The 20,528-nt window shown below is 53.8% G+C and overlaps 1 protein-coding gene across 1 annotated transcript in view; it reads right to left on the bottom strand.

The window, feature by feature from the left end:
- Nucleotides 1-12,360, bottom strand: part of ABR (ABR activator of RhoGEF and GTPase) — a 102,329-nt gene extending 89,969 nt beyond the window's left edge. The window contains exon 1 of the mRNA XM_074974271.1: nucleotides 11,121-12,360. Within this exon, the coding sequence (XP_074830372.1) occupies nucleotides 11,121-12,360 (1,240 nt within the window). The remainder of the gene's footprint in view (nucleotides 1-11,120) is intronic.
- Between the last annotated feature and the right edge of the window lie 8,168 nt (nucleotides 12,361-20,528).

Raw genomic sequence — 20,528 nt, 5'->3', positions numbered from 1 at the left:
CCTGGGGACGGGAGACCTGAGAGCCTGTCACCTGAGCCAGGAGGGGGAGGGGGAGGTAACACCTCTGCCCAGGAATGTGGATGGAGGCTGCAGCAGGGAACCTGCTCGGTGGGTTTAGTTTCAGTTTGGGGCTGGGTGGAGGAACACAGGGAACCCCAGGGCTGGGGTCTAAGCTCCCTGCTCCCCCAGAAGGACTTCACTGAGGGGTCCTGGGTGTCCCCACAAGCTCTGTTTTGGACTGTGTTCCTGTTGTCCAATAAACCTTCTGTTTTACTGGCTGGCTGAGAGTCTCAGTGAATCCCAGGAAGAGGGGTGCAGGGCCTGGACTCCCCCACACTCCGTGACACCTGGAAACAAGGGAATTGCTTGTGTGACTTGTGGTTAGCCAGTGGGGTAAAACCAAAGTCCTCTCTGGCTGGCTGGTTTGGTCTGCCTTTGAGGTGGAAATACCCCAGCCTTGGGCTGTAACTGCCCTGCTTTAAGCAATTTGTCCTGAATTGGCACTCTCAGTTGGAGCCTGCCAGGACCCGCATTGTTACGGGGGGCTGTGCTCCAGCAGAGCAGGGGGACACCTGGCGTAGTATGGAGCGGACCAGGCCCTCCAGCCCTGCTGGGAGCAGCATCGCTGTCCAAGCCGAGGGCTGGAAGATACAATGGCCGGTGTAGCCCAGCAGGAGCCTTATGACAGGATGGGGGTAGAGAGGCGACAAATGAGTGATGGTCCAGGGAAGGATCTTGCTAGGCGAGAACCCAGAACCCCCAGCTCTGCTGGGATGCATGTTGCAAACGAAGGGAAATTCTGCTTCCCTTCAGTGATCAGGCAAGCGGTTCTCGTGCACGCTATGGGACCACCGACCCTCCCCTTCACAGCCCTGCTGCTGCTTCATGCTGGGGGCATTATGGGACAACGGCTGCCTTCCACTCCAGCACCCAGCGCTGGCTGTTGTCGCAGGGAGGACACCAGGCTAGCGGGGCTGCCGGCCTGGTCAGTGACACCAGCCTGCGCGCAGGGCCCTCAGGGCGGCACATACGTTCTGCGACACCGAAGCAGAGCCCACGGCTGACGTCGCTGCTTTGTGTTTATTAGAGTACGACTTTGCTGTGGGGGCCGAGAACCGCTAGCTGAAGTCACTCAGCCAAGCCCCCTGGAGCCTGGCCCACCAAATAACCAAGAGCACTGGTTTTCAGCAAAGGCGGCTGCTGCCCCAGCCCCGTGCGGAGGATGCTAGACAACCTCAGTCCCACAGCACCGGGAGTGGAAATCAAGTCAAAGCGATGGAGCTCCCTTCCTCGGAGACCAGCACAAACTTGGCACAGGAATCGCAGAGCACCAGCCCTGCAGCAGAACAGGAAGGGACAGGGAGCGACCACTACACCGCGGCAAGGCCCTCTCACCCTCCAACAGCTTTCTATGGTTTGCGGCCAAGTGGCATTTTCCGTGCTGACACCTGACTGGGCAGGCAGCTATTTATACCCCATCCATCCCCACTAAATTACCTGGAGTCCAAGTCAGCGTTAGCTCGGTCAATGGAGGGAGACAGCTCTGTTTCTGCAGCCCCTGGCCTCTGATCAGGGGTGTGACATTGCACTCCATAAGGCTTTATAGAAATATGCTTATGAATGTATATATGACATAACTGGAATAAGTTTTATGCTACATATGCCATGTAACATATCTATGCAAAGGTTATGCTCTACTGAATATATTCATCCTATTTGTATGCATGTGTCATTGTTGTATTCGAAGTTATGAATATTGGCTGTATACTTGTTTGATTTTAAATAGTCTTAGTAAGGCATTTGGTCAGCTTCTTTAGAAAGGAATTTGCAAGTTAAGTGCCCAATCAAAAAGCACTTAACGGACAATGGATCTTGGAAGGCTCCAATCCACATAAGAAGTTTATATGAGGACGTTCAAGGTAGCATGTGAATCATGGCTGCTACCTGTAAGTTTTGAGTCATGCATGGACATGTGACTTGCCCTTGTGACTCCAAAACTCCATCCTGTAGCTGGAATTCTACACAGGGGGAGGGAGGGGTATCCACCCACAAAAGAAAAACCCCTGGAAGACACCTCCATTTTGTCTTCAGCTGGCTCAAGAGATAGCATCTCCACCCCAAAGGATACCTGAAAGAAACTGGAACAAACGACAGTAACCAGAGGGGGTGTGAGTGATTGCTGGACCCAGACTAGAAGGAGACTAGTCTGTAAAAGGAAGCTTACTGGAACACCTCTGACGGTGAGGTTTTATCTGTATTCAGTTTTCTTACTGAATTAGGCATAGACTTGCGTGTTTTATTTTATTTTGTTTGGTAATTCACTTTGTTCTGTCTGCTATTACTTGGAACCACTTAAATCCTACTTTCTGTATTTAATAAAATCACTTTTTACTTATTAATTAACCCAGAGTATGTAATAATACCGGGGGGGGGGGGGCAAACAGCTGTGCATATCTCTCTATCAGTGTTATAGAGGGCGAACAATTTATGAGTTTACCCTATATAAAGCTTAAAGGTAAAACGGATTTATTTGGAGTTTGGATCCCATTGGGAGCTGGGCATCTGAGTGTTAGAGACAGGAACACTTCTTAAGCTGCTTTCAGTTAAGCTTGCAGTTTGTGGGACGTGGTTCAGACCTGGGTCTGTGTTTGTGGCCAGCAAGCATGTCTGGCACATCCAGGCAGGGTTCTGGAGTCCCAAGCTGGCAGGGAAAGCAGGGGCAGAAGTAATCTTGGCACATCAGTTGGCAGCCCCAAGGGGGTTTATGTGATCCAACCCGTCACAGGGGGCCGGGCCCGTTGGGTGGCATTTGTCCATTCAGAACTGAGAACCATCAACTCACCATACAACCTACTCACAACTGCCAACCCAGGATCGACTGGAACTGGGCACTTGACAACAGCCAGCTCCCTATTTCATTACTGATCCCCCAACCCGCGCAGTCCCCCACCCAGATCTCTCCTTACCACGCAGCCCGCAACAGCCAGAGACACCCTAGCCAACTCCTTCAACCAGAGGAGCAATCAGGAAAGCTGGGGAGGTGGGCTAGTGTCGCGGCTGAATCCCCTCCTTGCAGCTTTGAGTGAGTGAGTTACTCGTCCCTGAAAAAACGTTAATTCCATGGACATCTTTGATCCCCAAGTGCTTCGCGAGCTGGGCAGGCACAGCCACTGAAATGCAGCCACCTCAGGGCGACAGCTGAACCGCACACAGCATTCTGCACAACAGGGATGAGAGGGCACATTATGGCCAAGGAGCCTGGGAAAAAAACCCTAGGGCCCTGGGATTTCCAGTGTCTGCCCAGAGCAGACAGGCCCTGGGTGTTGTAATCCTGCTGGAGGAAGAGAGGGAAATTTCACACCTCGGGTTCAACAATGAAACGCGTGGGCTGGGACGTGCTGCCTTCCTTTGGAATCCTGGGTTGTCACAAGCTCTCAGACACACACACACACGGACCCGACAGCCTGAGCCTAACAGTGCAGGCCTGGCCAAAGCTGATATGTGCAATGCCAAGCAACAAAGGAATTGCCTCATTCCCTGCATGATGCTCACACCCCAATGAGCAATACAGACGCTGTTCCACACAGCCAGGCTCTGGAAACGGGGCAAACTAGGGGAAGCCAGAGGAAGTTGCATCCCTCCATCAAAAGGGGAACAAGGACACCCAGAGCTACCACTTTCCAAGCAGACTATAACTTCTGCCATCTGTTCTACTCTACACAGGGTCCTAAACTGCCCTCGTCAGGTAGTTTCTGAGCACCTCTCAGTCATGCATTAAATGGCGTCTCGTGACTGACATCTGTCTGATGTGGATGATTTCCTTTCTTCTTCTCCCCAGGGAGAGAGCTGTGTGAGCGGCGGAGCAGCCTGTTCCTCCCCTCCCGGTACGGCCCCCCTGCTCTGGGTTTGTGTCAGAGAAAGCTGGTGGGAGCAGGGCCCCTGGGGAGGTTTGGGGTGGCTCTGAGTTCCTGGGGGGTTGTCCCGCGGTCTGGGACCGGCCCCGCAGGATGCTCTGTTTGCTGCCCAGCTGGGCTCTGCCCTGGTGGTAGAAAGTTCCATGGGCCCGAGGGCTGGAGTTATGGACCTCGGTGCCCAGCCCGGAGCCGTAGGCCCTTCTAGATACGCTGAGCCCAGGCCGCTGAGCGCCTCGAAGATCGGGCCCGAGACCCCTTGACTCTCTTCTATGGGAGGCCAGAGCAGAGAGCAGGGGACGGGTCCGGGTGCTGCTGAGAAGAGCACCATCACACCATCCCAGAACACGGCTCTGCCATTGCCCCCTGGAGCCCTTTATCCCTGACACACATGCCCCAGCCTGGCTGTGGGAACGAGACAGGGGCTGAGATGCAGCCACTGCAAGATGGCAATCACTGGCCTGGAGCGCCTGGCCCGGGCGGCCGTTCCAGCCTAGAGCAGCAGAGTCTGATGCGGTCTTCAGTGGGGAAATGCCCCGGAGCCTATTTCTGCAGCAACACAAAGCTGCTCCAATAGCCAGCATTTGTTTCCTTGACTTAGAAGCTGCTTGCACACAGGGACACTTCTGCTCAGAGCTTTCCCCCCACCCATGCATCTAGTCTTCACCCTCTCTGGAGGGGAGGACAGCAGGAGCCCCTGGCCCCGCTGAACCCCTTTACCCCTGGCCTCCAGCAGCCTCCTACCCCACACTGGCAGATTGGAGGGGAGAGCCACACTAGCAAGTTCTCTGTAACACTCCCATCACAGGTTTCAGAGTGAGCAGCCGTGTTAGTCTGTATTCGCAAAAAGAAAAGGAGGACTTGTGGCACCTTCGAGACTAACCAATTTATTTGGGCATAAGCTTTCGTGAGCGACAGCTCACTTCATCACAGGGTTTGCTCAGAGAAATACCACCTGCTCTGCTGTGGTTTCCACCTTTCTGTTCCCAGGGCCTCCTGGTTTCCGAGCAGGCATGAAGCCGTTTCAAAGGCCCCAGAGGGGGTTGAGACCGAGAGTGTGGTTTTGTTCTTTCCTGGAAGTGCTTTAATTAAAACACTGCAGCTGTCTGTGTCCTCCATGGAGACAGCTACAACAGCATTAAAGGGGGAACTGTCCACGAGCTTAGACTCAGAGAGGCTTCTTCCGAACCAGAAGGCAAATCCCATTCACAGTCAGGAGGTGTACATATCATAGCCTGGAGTGAGAATCCCTCAGGCTCCCAGCAGCTCTCCACCCAAGGATCTCAGTGTGTTTCACAAACATTCCTACCACTCTGAGGTAGGTATCATCCCCATCTTACAGGTGGGCAAACCGAGGCAACTCACCCAAGGCCAGACTGCTAGTCAGTGGCAGAACTGGGGGGAAAAGCCACAAAACGTCAATTCCATGAGACTCATCCTTCCCTGGGTCCTTCTGCTGTGTGGGGTACTCAGGAGATACACAGAAGCCCTTTTGTGTATTTAAGATTTTATGAACTGGATTTTCTGGCCCTCCTTTTACCGAGGCCACGGGGAACTTTGCAAGGACGGGCACACCCAGGGGAGGACAATCAGGGGGCAAAGGTTGGCTCGGCATAGGGAACATGCAGAGAGCATTTCCTGATATTCAGCCAGAGTGACATCTAGGAGGCTGTGGAACTGTCCCGCTAAAGGTAGACGCCCCATTGCTTGGGCTGTTCAAACTGGCCCAAGCCCTGCACAAGGTCCTGGAGGGACCAGTGCTCAGAAAGCAGGGGAGCAGGAGCAGGGACAACTGGTACTTGGATTCTAATGATTACTTTGTAGGGCTACTCGCAGCCCACACATGCTGCATGCAGCACTGGGCCCCAGAAAACATGGCACACAACACACGGAGCTCTCCAGCTGCACCGAGGAAGGGAGGGTTGTGGAGACTCACAACGAACCTGGGCACCCGAGTACGTTAGCAAAGAGAGCCGCATGGCGCGTGTTTACTGTCTCGCCGCACGCTCTGCAGAACTAGACGCGCTCCCAGGCTCAGCAGGGCTCCGAGGCGGGCCGACTTCGCTGCGGTCAGCGGGAGCTCGGGTTGGAGTTTTCGAGGTGCTGACCAACCCGGCGCAGTCCTGCCCCAGGCTAGCAGGCAGCCACGTGACCCAAAGGCGGAACGTTTCCATTACAGAAACTGGCGCTGCAGCTAGACCCAGGGCTGCGGGTTCAGCTTACCGCTTGGCCTGCTGTAACTGGATACTCTGGCCAGCACCATCTTGGATTACTATTGCCATTGCCCCATGGCCCCCACCCCCAGCCGCTCCAGAGCAGGGGTATGTGCTGGGGAGGGATTTTGTTTCAAGAACAGAAATGTTCAGAAGCCTGTGGCTCGTGCACCGCAGCATCCCCCGACGAGAGACTGTACCCAAGACACGCACCCCACCGGCAGCAAACCTAGCCAACAGCCGTGCCTGCTGCCACACCTCTAGCTTGGTGGCAGAGTTGCTCACAATGGGCATCCCAAAAGGGGTTAAGAGCAGAGAAATACTATAGACACCACTCCTGGATCACTGTGTGCGCAGGGCCGTTTCCACAATGCCTCACCCAATGCACGGTGTGGCAAGAGGGGACAGCCGTCTGCAGCGGTCCCTCCTCTCTGGCCCTCAATCTCCTTTTACCTGGTGTAACTCCACTGGCATCAGCGGCGTCATTCCCGAGTGACACCCGAGGGGGGTCTGGGGCCCTCTGCAGTCAGCATCTCTTACTGCCCTGAGTACGTCTCATGAGACCAGGCAGCCCAGATGTGTTGGCAAAGTGCCAGCCCGGAGAGGACGGTCATCACACCAGGGGCTCTCTCAATGGGGTCACCAACTCGTAGGCATTGCACTGAGCCTCTCACACCCACTGCATAAAGCTTGTTTCCCCATTTCTAATGATCAGCCCTCCCCCCACCCCAGCCTTCCAGGAGACTGCCTCTGCCAGCCAATCAGATGATAACAGGACAGGGAAGCACGTAATAATCCCGTTCTCCCGTAGCTAAGCCGCAGGGCATTTGCCTCACTTTGTATCTGGTTCTGTTAGAAGGTGTCCCTATAGCGGATGGAGGCGAGGTCTTCCCAAAGCAGAGGAAACCCCAGCAGGGGTCAGGCTCCCGAAGCGGGTCCCTGGCAGATTGACTGCAGCAGCACTGCCATTCCCCGCATGCCACTCGTCTCCACCGAGGGCAGGGCGAGAGCCCACACCCTCCGCTGCACCCAGACCGCCTGTCGGCTACACAATGCAAGGCACCAGAATCAGCTGTGAAGGCAGCTGTTTATTTCACAGCACTGATGGGTGGAGGAGAAAGAGAGAGGTCAGGGAGGGTAAAGATGAAGGCCAGCCTGGCTCCTTGTTCTAACCATCTGTATGCTGACACCAGGATCTTGCCAGTCAGCCTGGTCAGAGCTGACACGTGTGTTACCCAAGATGCTGTGTGGATCATATGACGGTCACACGCATTTCACCCAAGCGATAGCTGGGAACAGAGACGTTTTGCAGACATCCTCATTTAAATTAGTTTGTGATTAATCTGATTTCAGCAAAACCTTTCATTTCCTCCACTAGCCTCCATCAGGACAATATATGCCAAAGCTTCTTCCATTGTTTGCAGTGTTGTTCTATCCAGGCTGGTCCCAGGAGAGGAGACCCAAGGTGAGTGAAGTCAGAGCTTTCATTGAACCAGCTCCTTGTGGTGGAAGGGAGAAGTTTCCGAGCTTCACAGAGCAATTCCTCAGGTCTGGGAAGCTCAAAAGGTTGGACCTTCCACACAGAATCAGGGAACCAGAAGGGACTGCAAGGGTCATCTCCTCTAACAGGAGTCAGTCCAGTAAAAGACAGGAGCTCCCCCACCTAGCTTCTCTCAAAGCTTCTTCCTGCAGACTCCTCTCTTCCCAGCCAGGCGGCACTCCAGAACTGATCTGCGACACAGGGATGTATTGCCGTGAAGTCGTATTAGCAGGATGGCTGCAGATTTACTGTGCTCAGATCCACTCAGCACAGATATTAAAGCAGAGCCGCATTAAGCTCAGAGCCTCGCATTAAAATAACGAGGGCTGCCAAGCCAGGGCTACTATTAACCAAGCGACAAATCATCCCAATTGGCTCATTGGTGAGAGAATGAAGCAGCATCAGTGTCTGGAATACTCCGTGCATGTGACAAGACAAAGAGACATGACAGACGTCTCTAAAGAAGAATCATACACTATCAGGGTTGGAAGTGAACTCAGGAGGTCATCTAGTCCAACCCCCTGCTCAAAGCAGGACCAATCCCCAACTAAATCATCCCACCCAGGGCTTTGTCAAGCCTGACCTTAAAAACCTCTAAGGAAGGAGATTCCACCACCTCCCTAGGTAACGCATTCCAGTGCTTCACCACCCTCCTAGTGAAAAAGTTTTTCCTAATATCCAACCTAAACCTCCCCCACTGCAACTTGAGACCATTACTCCTCCTTCTGTCATCTGCTACCACTGAGAACAGTCTAGAGCCATCCTCTTTGGAACCTCCCTTCAGGTAGTTGAAAGCAGCTATCAAATCCCCCCTCATTCTTCTCTTCCGCCGACTAAACAATCCCAGTTCCCTCAGCCTCTCCTCATAAGTCATGTGTTCCAGTCCCCTAATCATTTTTGTTGCCCTCTGCTGGACTCTTTCCAATTTTTCCACATCCTTCTTGTAGTGTGGGGCCCAAAACTGGACACAGCGCTCCAGATGAGGCCTCTGGGCAGCACAGAAGTGAAGCATCTGTAAGTGAAAAGGGGATCTAGACACCCAGCTTTATTGTACTCTCAGCTTCTGCTTTTAAATGTCACCCTCTCTCGACTGCGTGCGTTGCCGTCAACACAGAGGCTGGCCCGCTGGGTGTGACAAAGGGAACGGCTGATGCAGGAAGGAAACATTCAGGCCAAATCTGGACCAAGCGAATCATCATCATCTGACATCTCTACGGTTCATTTCGACCGAAGGGCTTTGCAAATCATATGCACAGAGGAAACCATTCACACATAGCTCTAATGCAACCACATCTAAGGTGAAAGGCAGCAATTCGCTGCTCAACTGGAGGAAGAGGAGATGTTTTAGCTAAGGATAATGTGACAAACATCTTCCTTTACAAAAAACAGTGCCATGAGATCTGTAACTGAGCAGACAGGGCCTTGGGCTTTCAAGGTCTTGCCTGAAAGAACCACGCACAAGGAGAGAGGAAACCCAGTTTAGCTCACATGGAAAAAGGAAGAGCTGGGCTGGATTAGACACTGTGAACCCAGGACTGTGCCATGGAACCCCAATGGACCAGCCTTGATTTGAGGAAATTCCCTTTGAGGAAATCCAAGTAGGCTTCGGTGCCTCCATTGCACAGTCCCCAGTAGTTTGAAAGTCTGAGGACCCAAGGCACAGACCAAACGCCCACTTAAGGGGTTTTCCAACACACAGGCCAGGTGTCAAGCCGCTGATCAGCCCACCAAAAAGTTACAAGGAGCTAATCACAACCGGGAGAAGAGCCCAAGGATTCAGTGCAGCACTGAGAGGACCCTTGCACACACCCCCTCTCCTAGCATGCAGCCTCTCAGCTAGGGACGCTCCAGTCCAGCCCTTCTACATGGGAGCCGCAGAGGCATTCTCCAAAGGCGAGGGAGGCTCCAGGCTGGAGGCAGAAGGGGAGGGATGTGGAAGACACAAGCCATTAAAAGCCGCAGTCTGTTAATGAAAGTAGATGGTTGCAGAGCTTTGGGAGCAAACACCACCTGGCAGACAGCTCATGCATTGGAGGCCAGCCTGGCCTTTTGCTTCCTTAGTAGAATGCAGTAAACTAGATGAGGTTTATTTCAAGCAATAGTAACACACCTTGCCCATGCAAGAGCTCTAGGCACCCTGACAATCTTACCACAGCACACTACACCCAGAAGCATTGAAAAACAAACACTCCAACAGGAACAAATTAATTCAGTGCAGCCAGACAATGAATCAGCAACAAAAAGGTGAGTAAATTAGTAAATTATGTTCTTTTAACTGTCCCAGTCATGCTAACGCAGGATTAAAGCACACTGACAGACAGTGAGAACTTCAAGGCATCTGGAATGACAGACCTTGCAAAGAAATAGGGCAACATGACACAGAATAGCTATTAGCCAATTGCATCTTTAACACCGTAAGACGTCTCGAAGGATCATCTCCGTTAGACTTGCAAACTAACATTCTGCCAAACCACTAGGCGACACACAAGCTCAGCATTAATGTCTGCCACTTGTCACGCTAATGTGGAGCACGGCCACCCCACAGCGTCTCTTCACTGGTTAAAAGCTGTCTCGGTCACACCTCTCACAGTCACCGCCAGGCTCAAAGGGTCCTTCCGCATCCAGTTACCACATTGCTCTACCATAAAGTGCTCAGTAACAGAAGTGACCTTTGAACACGGAGCTCATCCCCTAAGCTGTGAGCCTGCGTATCGGGCGGAGTCCCAGCACTCACAGGCCAGGAACATGACTCTCCAAGGAGTATTTATCCCCAACGTTGCCACTGCCACACAGACTAGCCCCAGACAGAGTGCCAAGGAATTAACATCACCTGTGGCCAAAGCAGCCCCTTTCTGAGCAGGGCACTGATCCAGTGTCCTGATACACGTGCGTTGTGTGGAGTGGAAGGATATTAGACTATAAATAATGTACACTCAGGTGATCTAATAACGGAGATTTTGGAAAACTCCCAGAGCCATCTCTGCAGCTTTGGGGCACCTCTGGCAGGTAACACAGGGCCAGCACCGAATGGCCGTTTGGGGCAATTCCCCTAGCAGTTTTAGGAGATGCTGAGACCAGAGCCAATCATGCTGACCAACACTGCCTCCCTGGACTCCCCATATGTCCTCTCTTGTCTTGCACTCGGATTGTGAGCTGTCTGGCCCAGGGACCATCTTTTTGCTCTGTCTGTACAGCGCCTGGCACAACAGGCCTGGTCCAGGACTAGGGCTCCTAGGTGCTATGGTAACACAAATCCTTTCTCCCCACCATAACCTGCCCCAGTGCGACACAACCCCCCACAGCCCACCCCGCCAGCAATGCCTGTGACCTGCACTCCCATACCAACCACAGGAGCAAGGTGGCCCAGCCTGCACCCCCTTCACCAGGGAGACACAGGCCAGGGGTGGCACGGACAGGGAGGGGGGCCACGCAGAGGAAGGGGTGCCACCCACCTACCTCCTGAGGAGCCGTCCTCGTGGTCGGAGCTGTTGTAGCTGCAGTCGCTGCCTCTCTCCGGGGAGCTGCAGCTGGAGGAGTCCCTGCCAGGCACATCCAAGTGTCGCTTGTGTCTCCAGGGCAGTGGGTGCTGCTCTTCGTGCTGCACGGGGAAACTGCGCCCATTCGTCCCATCCAGCGAGTCCAGATCCCGGCTGCGCTTGGGCCACCTGCCCCGTAAGGCGGGCAGCCAGTGGTGGGGCCTGTCCAGCTCCTCCCCAGACCCCCGGGGTAGGATCCTGAAGCCTAAGAAGATGGGGTTCAGGAGGAACTTCTCACTCAGGTCCACCTCCTCATCGTCGTGGTCGGCGCTGCCCTCCCCGGGGCCAGGCATGTTCTTGGCGTAGGGCTGCCGGCCACGGACCTCCCTTAAGATGGGCATAGGGCCTCTATGGGCCTCACCAGAGCAAGGAGGATGCTGAGCAGGGGGCTCACTGCCATGGGCTTCGCCAGCAATGGGGACCGGGGGCTCACTGCCATGGGGCTCACTGCCATGGGGGCGCCCAGTACAGGGCTCGCTACCATGGGCCTGGGAAGGGATGTGGGTGGGGGGCTCGCTGCCATGGCTCTCCCTGGGGACGGGCATGGGGGGCTCGCTGCCATGGGCCTCCCTGGGGACGGGCATGGGGGGCTCGCTGCCATGGGCCTCCCTGGGGACGGGCATGGGGGGCTCGCTGCCATGGGCCTCCCTGGGGACGGGCATGGGGGGCTCGCTGCCATGGGTTTGGCCAGGCGGGTGCCCAGCTGGAGCATCGCTGCCCTGCTCAGTGGCCGGGCCATCTGGCCCCCCCTCGGTGCTCCTGCCCACAGGGTGCTCATGCCTGGGGGGCTGCCGCCTGCCCTGCCTCCGGGCCCGCGGGGCTGCCTTGTGCTGCTGCAGCTGGTGCTGGATGGCTGCGGCCAAGCTGTGCCCCGCGTGCCCCGCTGCGCCCCTCTTGCCAGGGGGCATGTCCGGGAGGGGGGCGGGCTCCTCTGCCTGCCCCTCCGGGGAGGGGGCCGGGGGCTCCCGGGCCAGCGCCGCCTCCAGGTAAATGACTTTGAACTTCTCCTCGGCCAGCGCCTGCTGCAGCAGCCTCAGGTTCCCCCGGCAGCGCTCCAGCTCCAGCTCCATGTCCCGCACCGAGCCCAGCTGCATGCGGGGCGCCGGCTCCCCGGGGAACTCGGCCTGCCAGTGCCGCGCGAACTCCGCCGGCTCCCACATGCTGCCCGCGCAGCAGCCCCGAGCCCCCGGGGATGGGCGGCGGGGCTGGGTGCGCGCGGGGAGCGATCCGATGCCGCGGGGATGGGCGGGGGGCTGGGTGCGCGCGGGGAGCGATCCGATGCCGCGGGGATGGGCGGCGGGGCTCGGTGCGCGCGGGGAGCGGAAAGTTTCTCTCTCTCCCCCGGCAGCTTCCGCTCCGGAGTCCTGCTGGGGCCCTGACGTCGCGGCCCGGCCCGGCCCCTCTCCCGCACAGACCCGCCTCCCCCGGCCGAGCAGGCGGGGCCCGCGGGGAGCGCCCCGCCCGGCGCAGGAGACGGCTCCTGGGGCTGGGGCTTCCCCGGGGTCGCGGCGGAGCGGAGCCGGGCTCTGCGGAGGGCGCCCCTCGCCGGAGCGGAGCGGGGCTTTGCCGGGGGAAGCGGCCCCACCGTGGGGTGCCAGGCCTCCAGCTTGGCTGCTGGGCTGGGGGCGCAGGGGAGGGCTGCAGCATCAGGTGTCAGGTCCCTTTTGCAGATGGGGAAACTGAGGCACAGAGCAGCTAAGTGACTTGCCCGTGGTCACCCAGCAGGCCTGTGCCAGGTCTCCTGGGTCCCCTCGTTATCCGTCCATTAGGCCACTCAGCCGGAAACGGCCAGGAGCTATTAACCGGCGCCCCGCCCAGGGAAAGGCTGTGTGGATGCTAAGCCAGGAGCACGCTGGGGCCCAGTTCTGATGCCCCAACACGCGTTGATTGCAATGGGTCTGCCATGGAGCACGGGCTGCGGAGTCTGGCTCCAAGCCACCACCGTGCAGGGAACTGTCTGCAGATCCTTTGGCTGTAACCCTTGTGGGCCAGCGGAGAACCCAGAGCAGAGTTCGCCCCTGGTGTTTGTTTCCCCTCCCTTCCAGCCCTGCTGTCGGGACTTTGCTTCTCCAAACGTAGGAACATTCAAAGCGGTGTCACTCTTTAACCTGACGCCAGTTACCCAAACGGCGAGGGGAACAGCGGAAGGCACTTGGACTGTCACCCCGGTATCTGGGCGCTGCACGCGCTGTCATGGATCTCTGCTCAGAGCCCCCCGGCAGGCAGGGCTCTGCGACACTAACTCACTTGTCCAAGGCCACACAGGAAGTCCGTGGTAGATCAGAGAGCTGGGGGCTCACAGGCCCAGCCTGGTAACCTGACCACACACCACTCCGCTGTAGTAGGCAATGAAAGAGCCTCATGATCTTTTATGTTTGGCACCTTCCAATACCCCCGCTGTCTTGCTTGTACCCCCTGGCGGCACTGTATCCAACCCAGGGAGAAACCCCCCAGGGCAGGAGCCTGTCCTAGCTGGAGTGCCATGCATGCCTATGGTTCTGCAAAAGCAATAAACTCAGCTGGCCCTGGGCACCAATCAATCCCTCCCTCAGCCCATCCTAACGGTTGGAGAATAACCTCCATTCTCATCGTCCAAGATCAAGCAACTGTTTGGCACAAAAGACGAGTTTTGCACCACACCCTGAAGGCTGGCTAGCCCACAGATTCCCAGAGCGGGGTAACGGTACTGGACAGCTGCAGTCAGGGTCTGTGCTGTATGTCTTGGAAGCGGCATTTTCCACTGGCTTCATTGCCCGCTACCAGAGCCACCATTTGTAAAGCATTGTTGTGACGAAGCGGGACTGTTCTTAATGTTTCTTCTGAATAGTGTGGGGGTGCCTCAGTTTCCCCTAGGCAGTTCTTAAGTGTCTAGGGGGTGGGGTAAGGGTGTATGATTGCTGCAGAGCCCTAGAGGGCAGGTGTGTGCAGGGGTCTGGACACAGAGAATGGCCGACACCCTGTTTCCTGGCCATTGATGGCCTGGCCCTTCCCCGCTGCAAGGTGAGAGCTAAAGGGTTGGAGAACAAAGGAATCCGGTGACCTCCTGGCCCGGGAAAGGGACAAAGCCCAGAGGAGGAGGGGCTGGAGGGAGTTTCAGTTTGGGGTTGGCTGGGGACATGGAGTGAAGTGCAGACGTGGTTGTCTGGCTCACTGCCCCCCAAAATGGACCCAGCTGAGGGGTCCTGTTCTCTGTACCTACAAGCTCTGTTTTAGACCGTGTTCCTGTCATCTAATAAACCTCTGTTTTACTGGCTGGCTGAGAGTCAGGTCTGACTGCGGAGTTGGGGTGCAGGACCCTCTGACTCCCCCAAGACCCCGCCTGGGCGGACTCGCTGTGGAAAGCGCACGGAGGGGCAGAGGACGCTGAATGCTCCGAGGCCAGACCCAGGAAGGTGGAAGCCGTGTGAGCTGTGTGTCCTGCAGACAGGCTGCTCACAGAAAGGAGACTTCCCCAGAGTCCTGACTGGCTTCATAGGGAGCAGTTCCAGAGCATCACCCGGGGACGCCATGACAATTGTCACGGGGTAGCTGGCTCTTCACGGAGAGCTGGGAGCAGGTGGTTATAAACAACAGCAAGTGGCTCAGCTGCAGGTCGGGCTGGTGAGAGAGGGTTGGTGATTGGGCTCTGTGGGCTGCCGGCTGACGAAGGCTTTGGCTAGGCAGAGTGAGATGGAAGAAATAATAAATGATCCTGGAACCAGGCTAGACAATGAGGCTAGGGAGCGCATGGAGGAAGACTTGATGCAAACAAGGAAAAAGAAAAGGGTAGATTCTCTGGAACGAGAAGACCCAGCAAGTAGGAGGGCAGGAAAGAGAACCAGGGGAAATCACATGCTAGTAAACTCCCTAGGTAAGGACAGAAAGATGGGGGAGATCTAAGGATTGCAGAGTAGATCAAAAAAGTGCTGGAGATACAGTAAGAGCTAGGGCACTGGCTGGTGGGGACGTGTTAGTGGAATGTAAAAATACAGACCAAGCAGGGAAGTGCCAAAAGACGAGGGTGGTAGGTCAACTAAAAATAAGCTCTCAGCTACCCAAATTCCTCCCAGAGACTGCAGTGGAGGTATGTGGTATGCCAGAAGAAATGTCAGAAGAGGAAATCAAGCAAGACAGAAGTGAAGATAAGGTGATTGCTGCTAAGAGGCTACTTAGCAGAAGAGGAAGTGATAGCCAGCACTTGACACCTGTGCTGTCACCTTTAAAGGAAGGATGCCACCAGGCAGGATAACTTTAGGGTATCTGATGTTCTGGACTAAGCCCTGGATTCCTCCACCTGTGAGATGCTACAGGTGCCAAAGGTAGCACATAATTGCAAAGGGAAAATATGGTGCAGTAAGTGTGGAGGGAAAGAGTCATTCTGTGATAACTGGGAGGAAGGGACAAAACAAAAACGGTGCAGCTGTGGAGGAAAACACAGCTCAGCACATGGGGGATGCACTGAGGCAAAGTGTGCTAGAGAAATACAACCCCCCAAATTACTCATAACTTCTCATATGCAAGAGCTGCTCGGAGATACATAGATATGGGGAAAGGGAAAGCCCGCAACAAATGAACAGGAGAGAAGTGACGAGTGACACTGGGGTAAGGAGAAGACATAGTACTTATACAAACAGAGTCATTGTGTTTCTGATTGAAGTAATAAATTGTACATCTCAAGCAGGGAAGAAAACAGAAAATTCAAATAATTAAAGCTGTTAAAAAGGACTTGTGGGTTAGCAACCTATCAGTGGAATGACTTCCTACCTTCCTAGGTGAAGGAAATCTTGAACATTAAAAGAATGGTGGTGACATCTTTCAGCTGGAATGCCCAGAGCCTAATAGTGCCTGGGCAGGAATTAAAGCAAAATATTGTTATGAAAATAAAGCCTGATATAATATGCACGCAAGAGACTTGGCTAATAGGAAAACTAAGCCATAAAATCCCAGGATATGGCAGAGCTAGAGAAACAGAAAAGGGTGGGGGTGCTCGCCCCTTCATTAAGGAGAGCCTGAACTACCTTGAAGTAGAGGTTAAAACGCTAACTACTGAGTACAAAACAATTCTGTGCCTCTAACACTTCGTAGTCTGTAGAACCCATGCCGGAAGTAGAGGCTATGGACCTGGAAGCATTCACTGCAGATGGCACCTGCCCGTTTGTTAAGTGTGATGATCTGAACAGTCACAACAGATTGTGGGGAAATAAGAAAAATGATAAAAATGGAAAATATTGAGAGCAATTCTTGGAAGAGGAAAAAGAACAGGAGGACTTGTGGCACCTTAGAGACTAACAAATTTATTTGAGCATAAGCTTTCGTGAGCTACAGCTCACTTCCTCGGATGCAACTGATAGCTCACGAAAGCGTATGCTCAAATAAATTTGTTGGTCTCTAAGGTGCCACAAGTACTCCTTTTCTTTTTGCGGATACAGACTAACACGGCTGCTACTCTGAAACTTGTCTTTGAAGAGGATAATTGAGTAACATTAAACGCTGGTGCACCTACCAGCCTCAATACAGCTGACGGAAGCCTGGATCTGGGAATAGCGTCTAGCACCGTAGCAAGTGACGGCTGCTGTGAAATGTGCAGGGGAGGGAATGGGTAGTGATCACTTCCCCATGTTAATTACTTAGCAAGGAAAAGGAAATACCAACGTGGAATCTCAAAAAAGCCGTGTGGGAACTCCTTCGAACCAAAAGTGGGGAACATGTGACTGAGCATCGTATACATGACGTTCTTGAGTAACGCTACCAAAGGGATCAGAAAGACAGGCAGACGAGCTATTCCTAGGGTACCAACACTACTTAGAGACAGGACAGGTATTCCCTGGTGAAAGACAGAATATGAAAAGGTAAGTAGGGAAAGGAATAAAGCAAAAAGAAATAATCCTTAAATAGTGAGGACTTAATGAAATATTAAAATGGTAAGCGGGTTGCACAAAGGGCTCTAAAAAGAGCAAACAGAGGAAGCTGGGGAACATCCTGCGGGGAAATGAAGATACCAATGCAGCAGAGGTGTATGAACAAATTAGGAACGTGAATGGAATGAAGAGTAAGAGCCCCAGAATACCAAGCCTTGCGGTTGCAGGGCATGGAGTAATAACCTCCAGCAAAGAAAACGTGGACATTCTGGCCACCATGTTTCCCAAAGTCAGTAATGAGGAGGAGGAGAGGCTAGAACTTCGGGAGAGAAGACAAGCATTCCTGAAGGATAATTATGAGATGATGATGAAGAGGTGGGAGGAGGATGTGGATATTATTTTAAAGTAAAACTTTAGCATGTGGGAACTCCAAAAAGTGATAAGGAGCAAAAGAACCGCACCAGGCAAGGATGAAATAAACTCTGAAATGTTTAAACATCTACGTGAAAAACGTGAGGGTGATACTAAAATTAGGTGATAACATCATGGAGAAAAGGTGAAATACCTGAGGCCTGGAAACACGCAATCCTAGTCCCGGGGCAAACAGGGTACGTTGACCCCAAGATCGGAGTCATGCGGACCAGCAGCCCACCCTGCATGGTCAGGTAAAGCCACGTAAAGAATGGACACAGAGATGCGTAGCACACCCGGAGAGGAAAAGGTTCGTCCATGAAACACAAAGTGGGTTCGGAAGAGGGAGGTGCAACAATGACATTGTAAGGACAGAGCTAGAAGAACAAAAAAGCATGAGAACCAAAGAATCCAATATAGTGACCTTCCCTGGCCAGAGAAAAAGCCTCCAATGTGTTACGGAGAGAGGGTATTATAGGGAGAATGTACACATGGGTAAGGGACTTCTGATGCTAAAGAACGACACAAGTGCAAATAGGGAAAGCTTTTTCCAATGTATTCTCAACTGCAAATGGAACTCCACGGGCGAGTGTAATTAGTGCAGCCCTCTTTAACACCATGATAAATTACCTCTGTAAGGAGATGAGTACAGGAATTGGGATCACATGATTTGCTGACGAGGAAGCCCCTACGACAGGTTGAGGTGCAAGAGCCCCCAGCTCCAGGAAGTAGGTTGGCTCCTGTCAGAGATGTGAGAACAGGCCATGATTGAGCCAAGTGGTCTGTAGAGTAGAAACCTGTAGGGAATAGAGAGGCCCCTGCAGAAGGCCCGGGCTTGGGGGAAGGGAAAGTTGAAGTACTGAGTTAGTTTTATGTGGAAGAAATAAAACCAAAGCCCTGAGAAAAGGGCCTGAACCAGATTCTGAGTGTGGTGTCCCTCTTCCTGGGCTGAGGGGACAGGCCCGCAGTCTATTATGCTCTTGGAGGGGGGAAAACAAAGTCCTATAGGACAGTAAACGAGTGCAAACTAACAGAATAAAGCCTGTTTCTGAAGCAAAGGCAGGAATCTCTCCTTGCTGGGCTCTGCTGCATCCCTCAACTGGTTCTGAACCTGAGACCAAGTCAACAAGATCACTTATTTGCTCAGCATCTCATAATTATTTTATTAACAACACACGCTCCAGCTCCCACGGCTCAGAGGAAGCCAAATGAGACACAAGCCGATCACATGAAGAGTGCAAAAGTAATGAAACCAAACAAGCCTTTGTGCAAATACCCAAGTAGCTGGAGCTCTGCAATGCAGAAGCAGGGCCAAACTCACTTGTGGTGTAACTGCACTGGTGTAACTGCAAGTCAGCAGAGCTACAGCGAGCTTGACTGGGCCCCTTGGGTTTGTTGCATGGAGTGTGTCTATGCTGGTGGGACAGCTCAATCAGCCCCCAAGCCCGTGCACAGCATGGGATGCAAGCGGCCACGCAAGGCAAGGCAATTAAAGTGACCTAGGAAACCCAGAGAGGGCTCTCCAGGGCATACAGCCACCAAGTCAAAATGATCCCATGTCAGCATCTCACGGGGCAGGGGCAGTAGGGCTGTGCGCATTTCTGGAAGGTCGCTCCATAGCAGCAAAGACGTCTTGCTATGGCAACCCTCAACGATGCGTGCACACCAACTCCCACACGAAGCTGCCAAGGCCGGGCCTACAGCAGCAAAGCTGGTTGCTGTCACTTGCTACCGGTGGTGAACTGCAGTCTGAGCAGTTACCTGATTACAGGATTTTCCTACAGATGGAAAGCTGCAAATGCACACACATGGCTGGGGGGCGGAGTCCCTTTTTACAGGGCTATAGTCCTTTTGATCCGCAGTGCACGCTGGCTTTTTCCTGTCCTGTCCTATGGCTCTTATCCTGAGTCCTCCCATTTCCTTCCCGCGTCTTTCCTTACAGCCCCATTAAATCAAATCGATATATTTATACAGTGACCATCCCAGTGCCCAGGCCAACATACAACATCCAGAAAGGACTCCGGAGGAGCTCCAAATGCTCTCATCACCCTCAGTGCAGACATGGCTTGGAGGGGAGTGGTCTCTCAGCTAATCCAGCTGCTCGGGCAGACCCAAACTGTGTGCCAGCATTACCTCTACAGAACCCGCCTGCAGGGGTCGTAGCATGTGCCTCGCCATGTGGCCATGGGACTTTCGGAAGCCACGTAGACAGCTGGACCCTAACTGCCCTGGCCACAAAGTGCCCCATTGCTTGTGCTCATGTTGCCTTTTACCCTTTGGTTTTCCGGGGCTCGGTGCTTTTCCCCACTGATGTTTCTGTCGCTCTCCCTGCATGTTTCAGGCAGCTGTCTGCTTTCATGCTGATGAGGAGCAGAGAGGATGTGTTTTAACGCACTGAGCAAGCTGCATAAGCAACCATCCCTTCTCCTTCAGCCTGTACGTACTGCTTGGACGTCACACTCCCCTCCTCCCATGTGCCGCACTGTACCTATGGCCAGGGGCTTTACTCAAAAGTCTTTTGCCTTCATCTGGCGCATCAGGCTTGAGCCAGTGCCAGACGGAGGGAGCCCCGGGTGCTAACTATCTATTAGTTTAGCACTTTTGGCCTCTGGGACTCACAAACCAGTGGCTGATACTATCTGTGTGTTAACTTCACGCACAAAAGCAATGTCCTCACCCACACCAAGCCGGGCGTTAAACACCCATCAAGGTAACAGATGGTACGGCAGAGCCGTTTCACTTTAACAAAGCAACTAATTAAAAACATCCTTTAGGAAATGACTTGATTTGTCTCTTTCTGGAGAAAGCCCCCACAGGTCCCCCTCCGCTCCACACCCCCATCAGATAAAAGACAGCTTAGCCCCGCCTGGCCCAGGCACCCATTGGGCAGGCGCTGGCCTCTAGCTAGTAATGGCCCTGACACGTTCAATTAGCCAAAATCGTTTTCAATTTTTTTTTTCTAGAGGTTTGCAGGCAACCCGCTAGCAGGGGCGAGAAGTGAGCAATTTAGGAGGCTAAGTGGTTTCTTGGATCCCCTCCCAGTGCTGATGGCGTGGGATTTTATATTTCTCCTCTTCCTT

Source organism: Natator depressus, chromosome 17 (genome assembly GCF_965152275.1).
Source record: "Natator depressus isolate rNatDep1 chromosome 17, rNatDep2.hap1, whole genome shotgun sequence".
In the NCBI taxonomy this organism is placed as follows: domain Eukaryota; kingdom Metazoa; phylum Chordata; order Testudines; family Cheloniidae; genus Natator; species Natator depressus.
The sequence above is the reverse complement of the archived record's forward strand: the minus strand, read 5'-3'. Positions and strand labels throughout refer to the sequence as shown.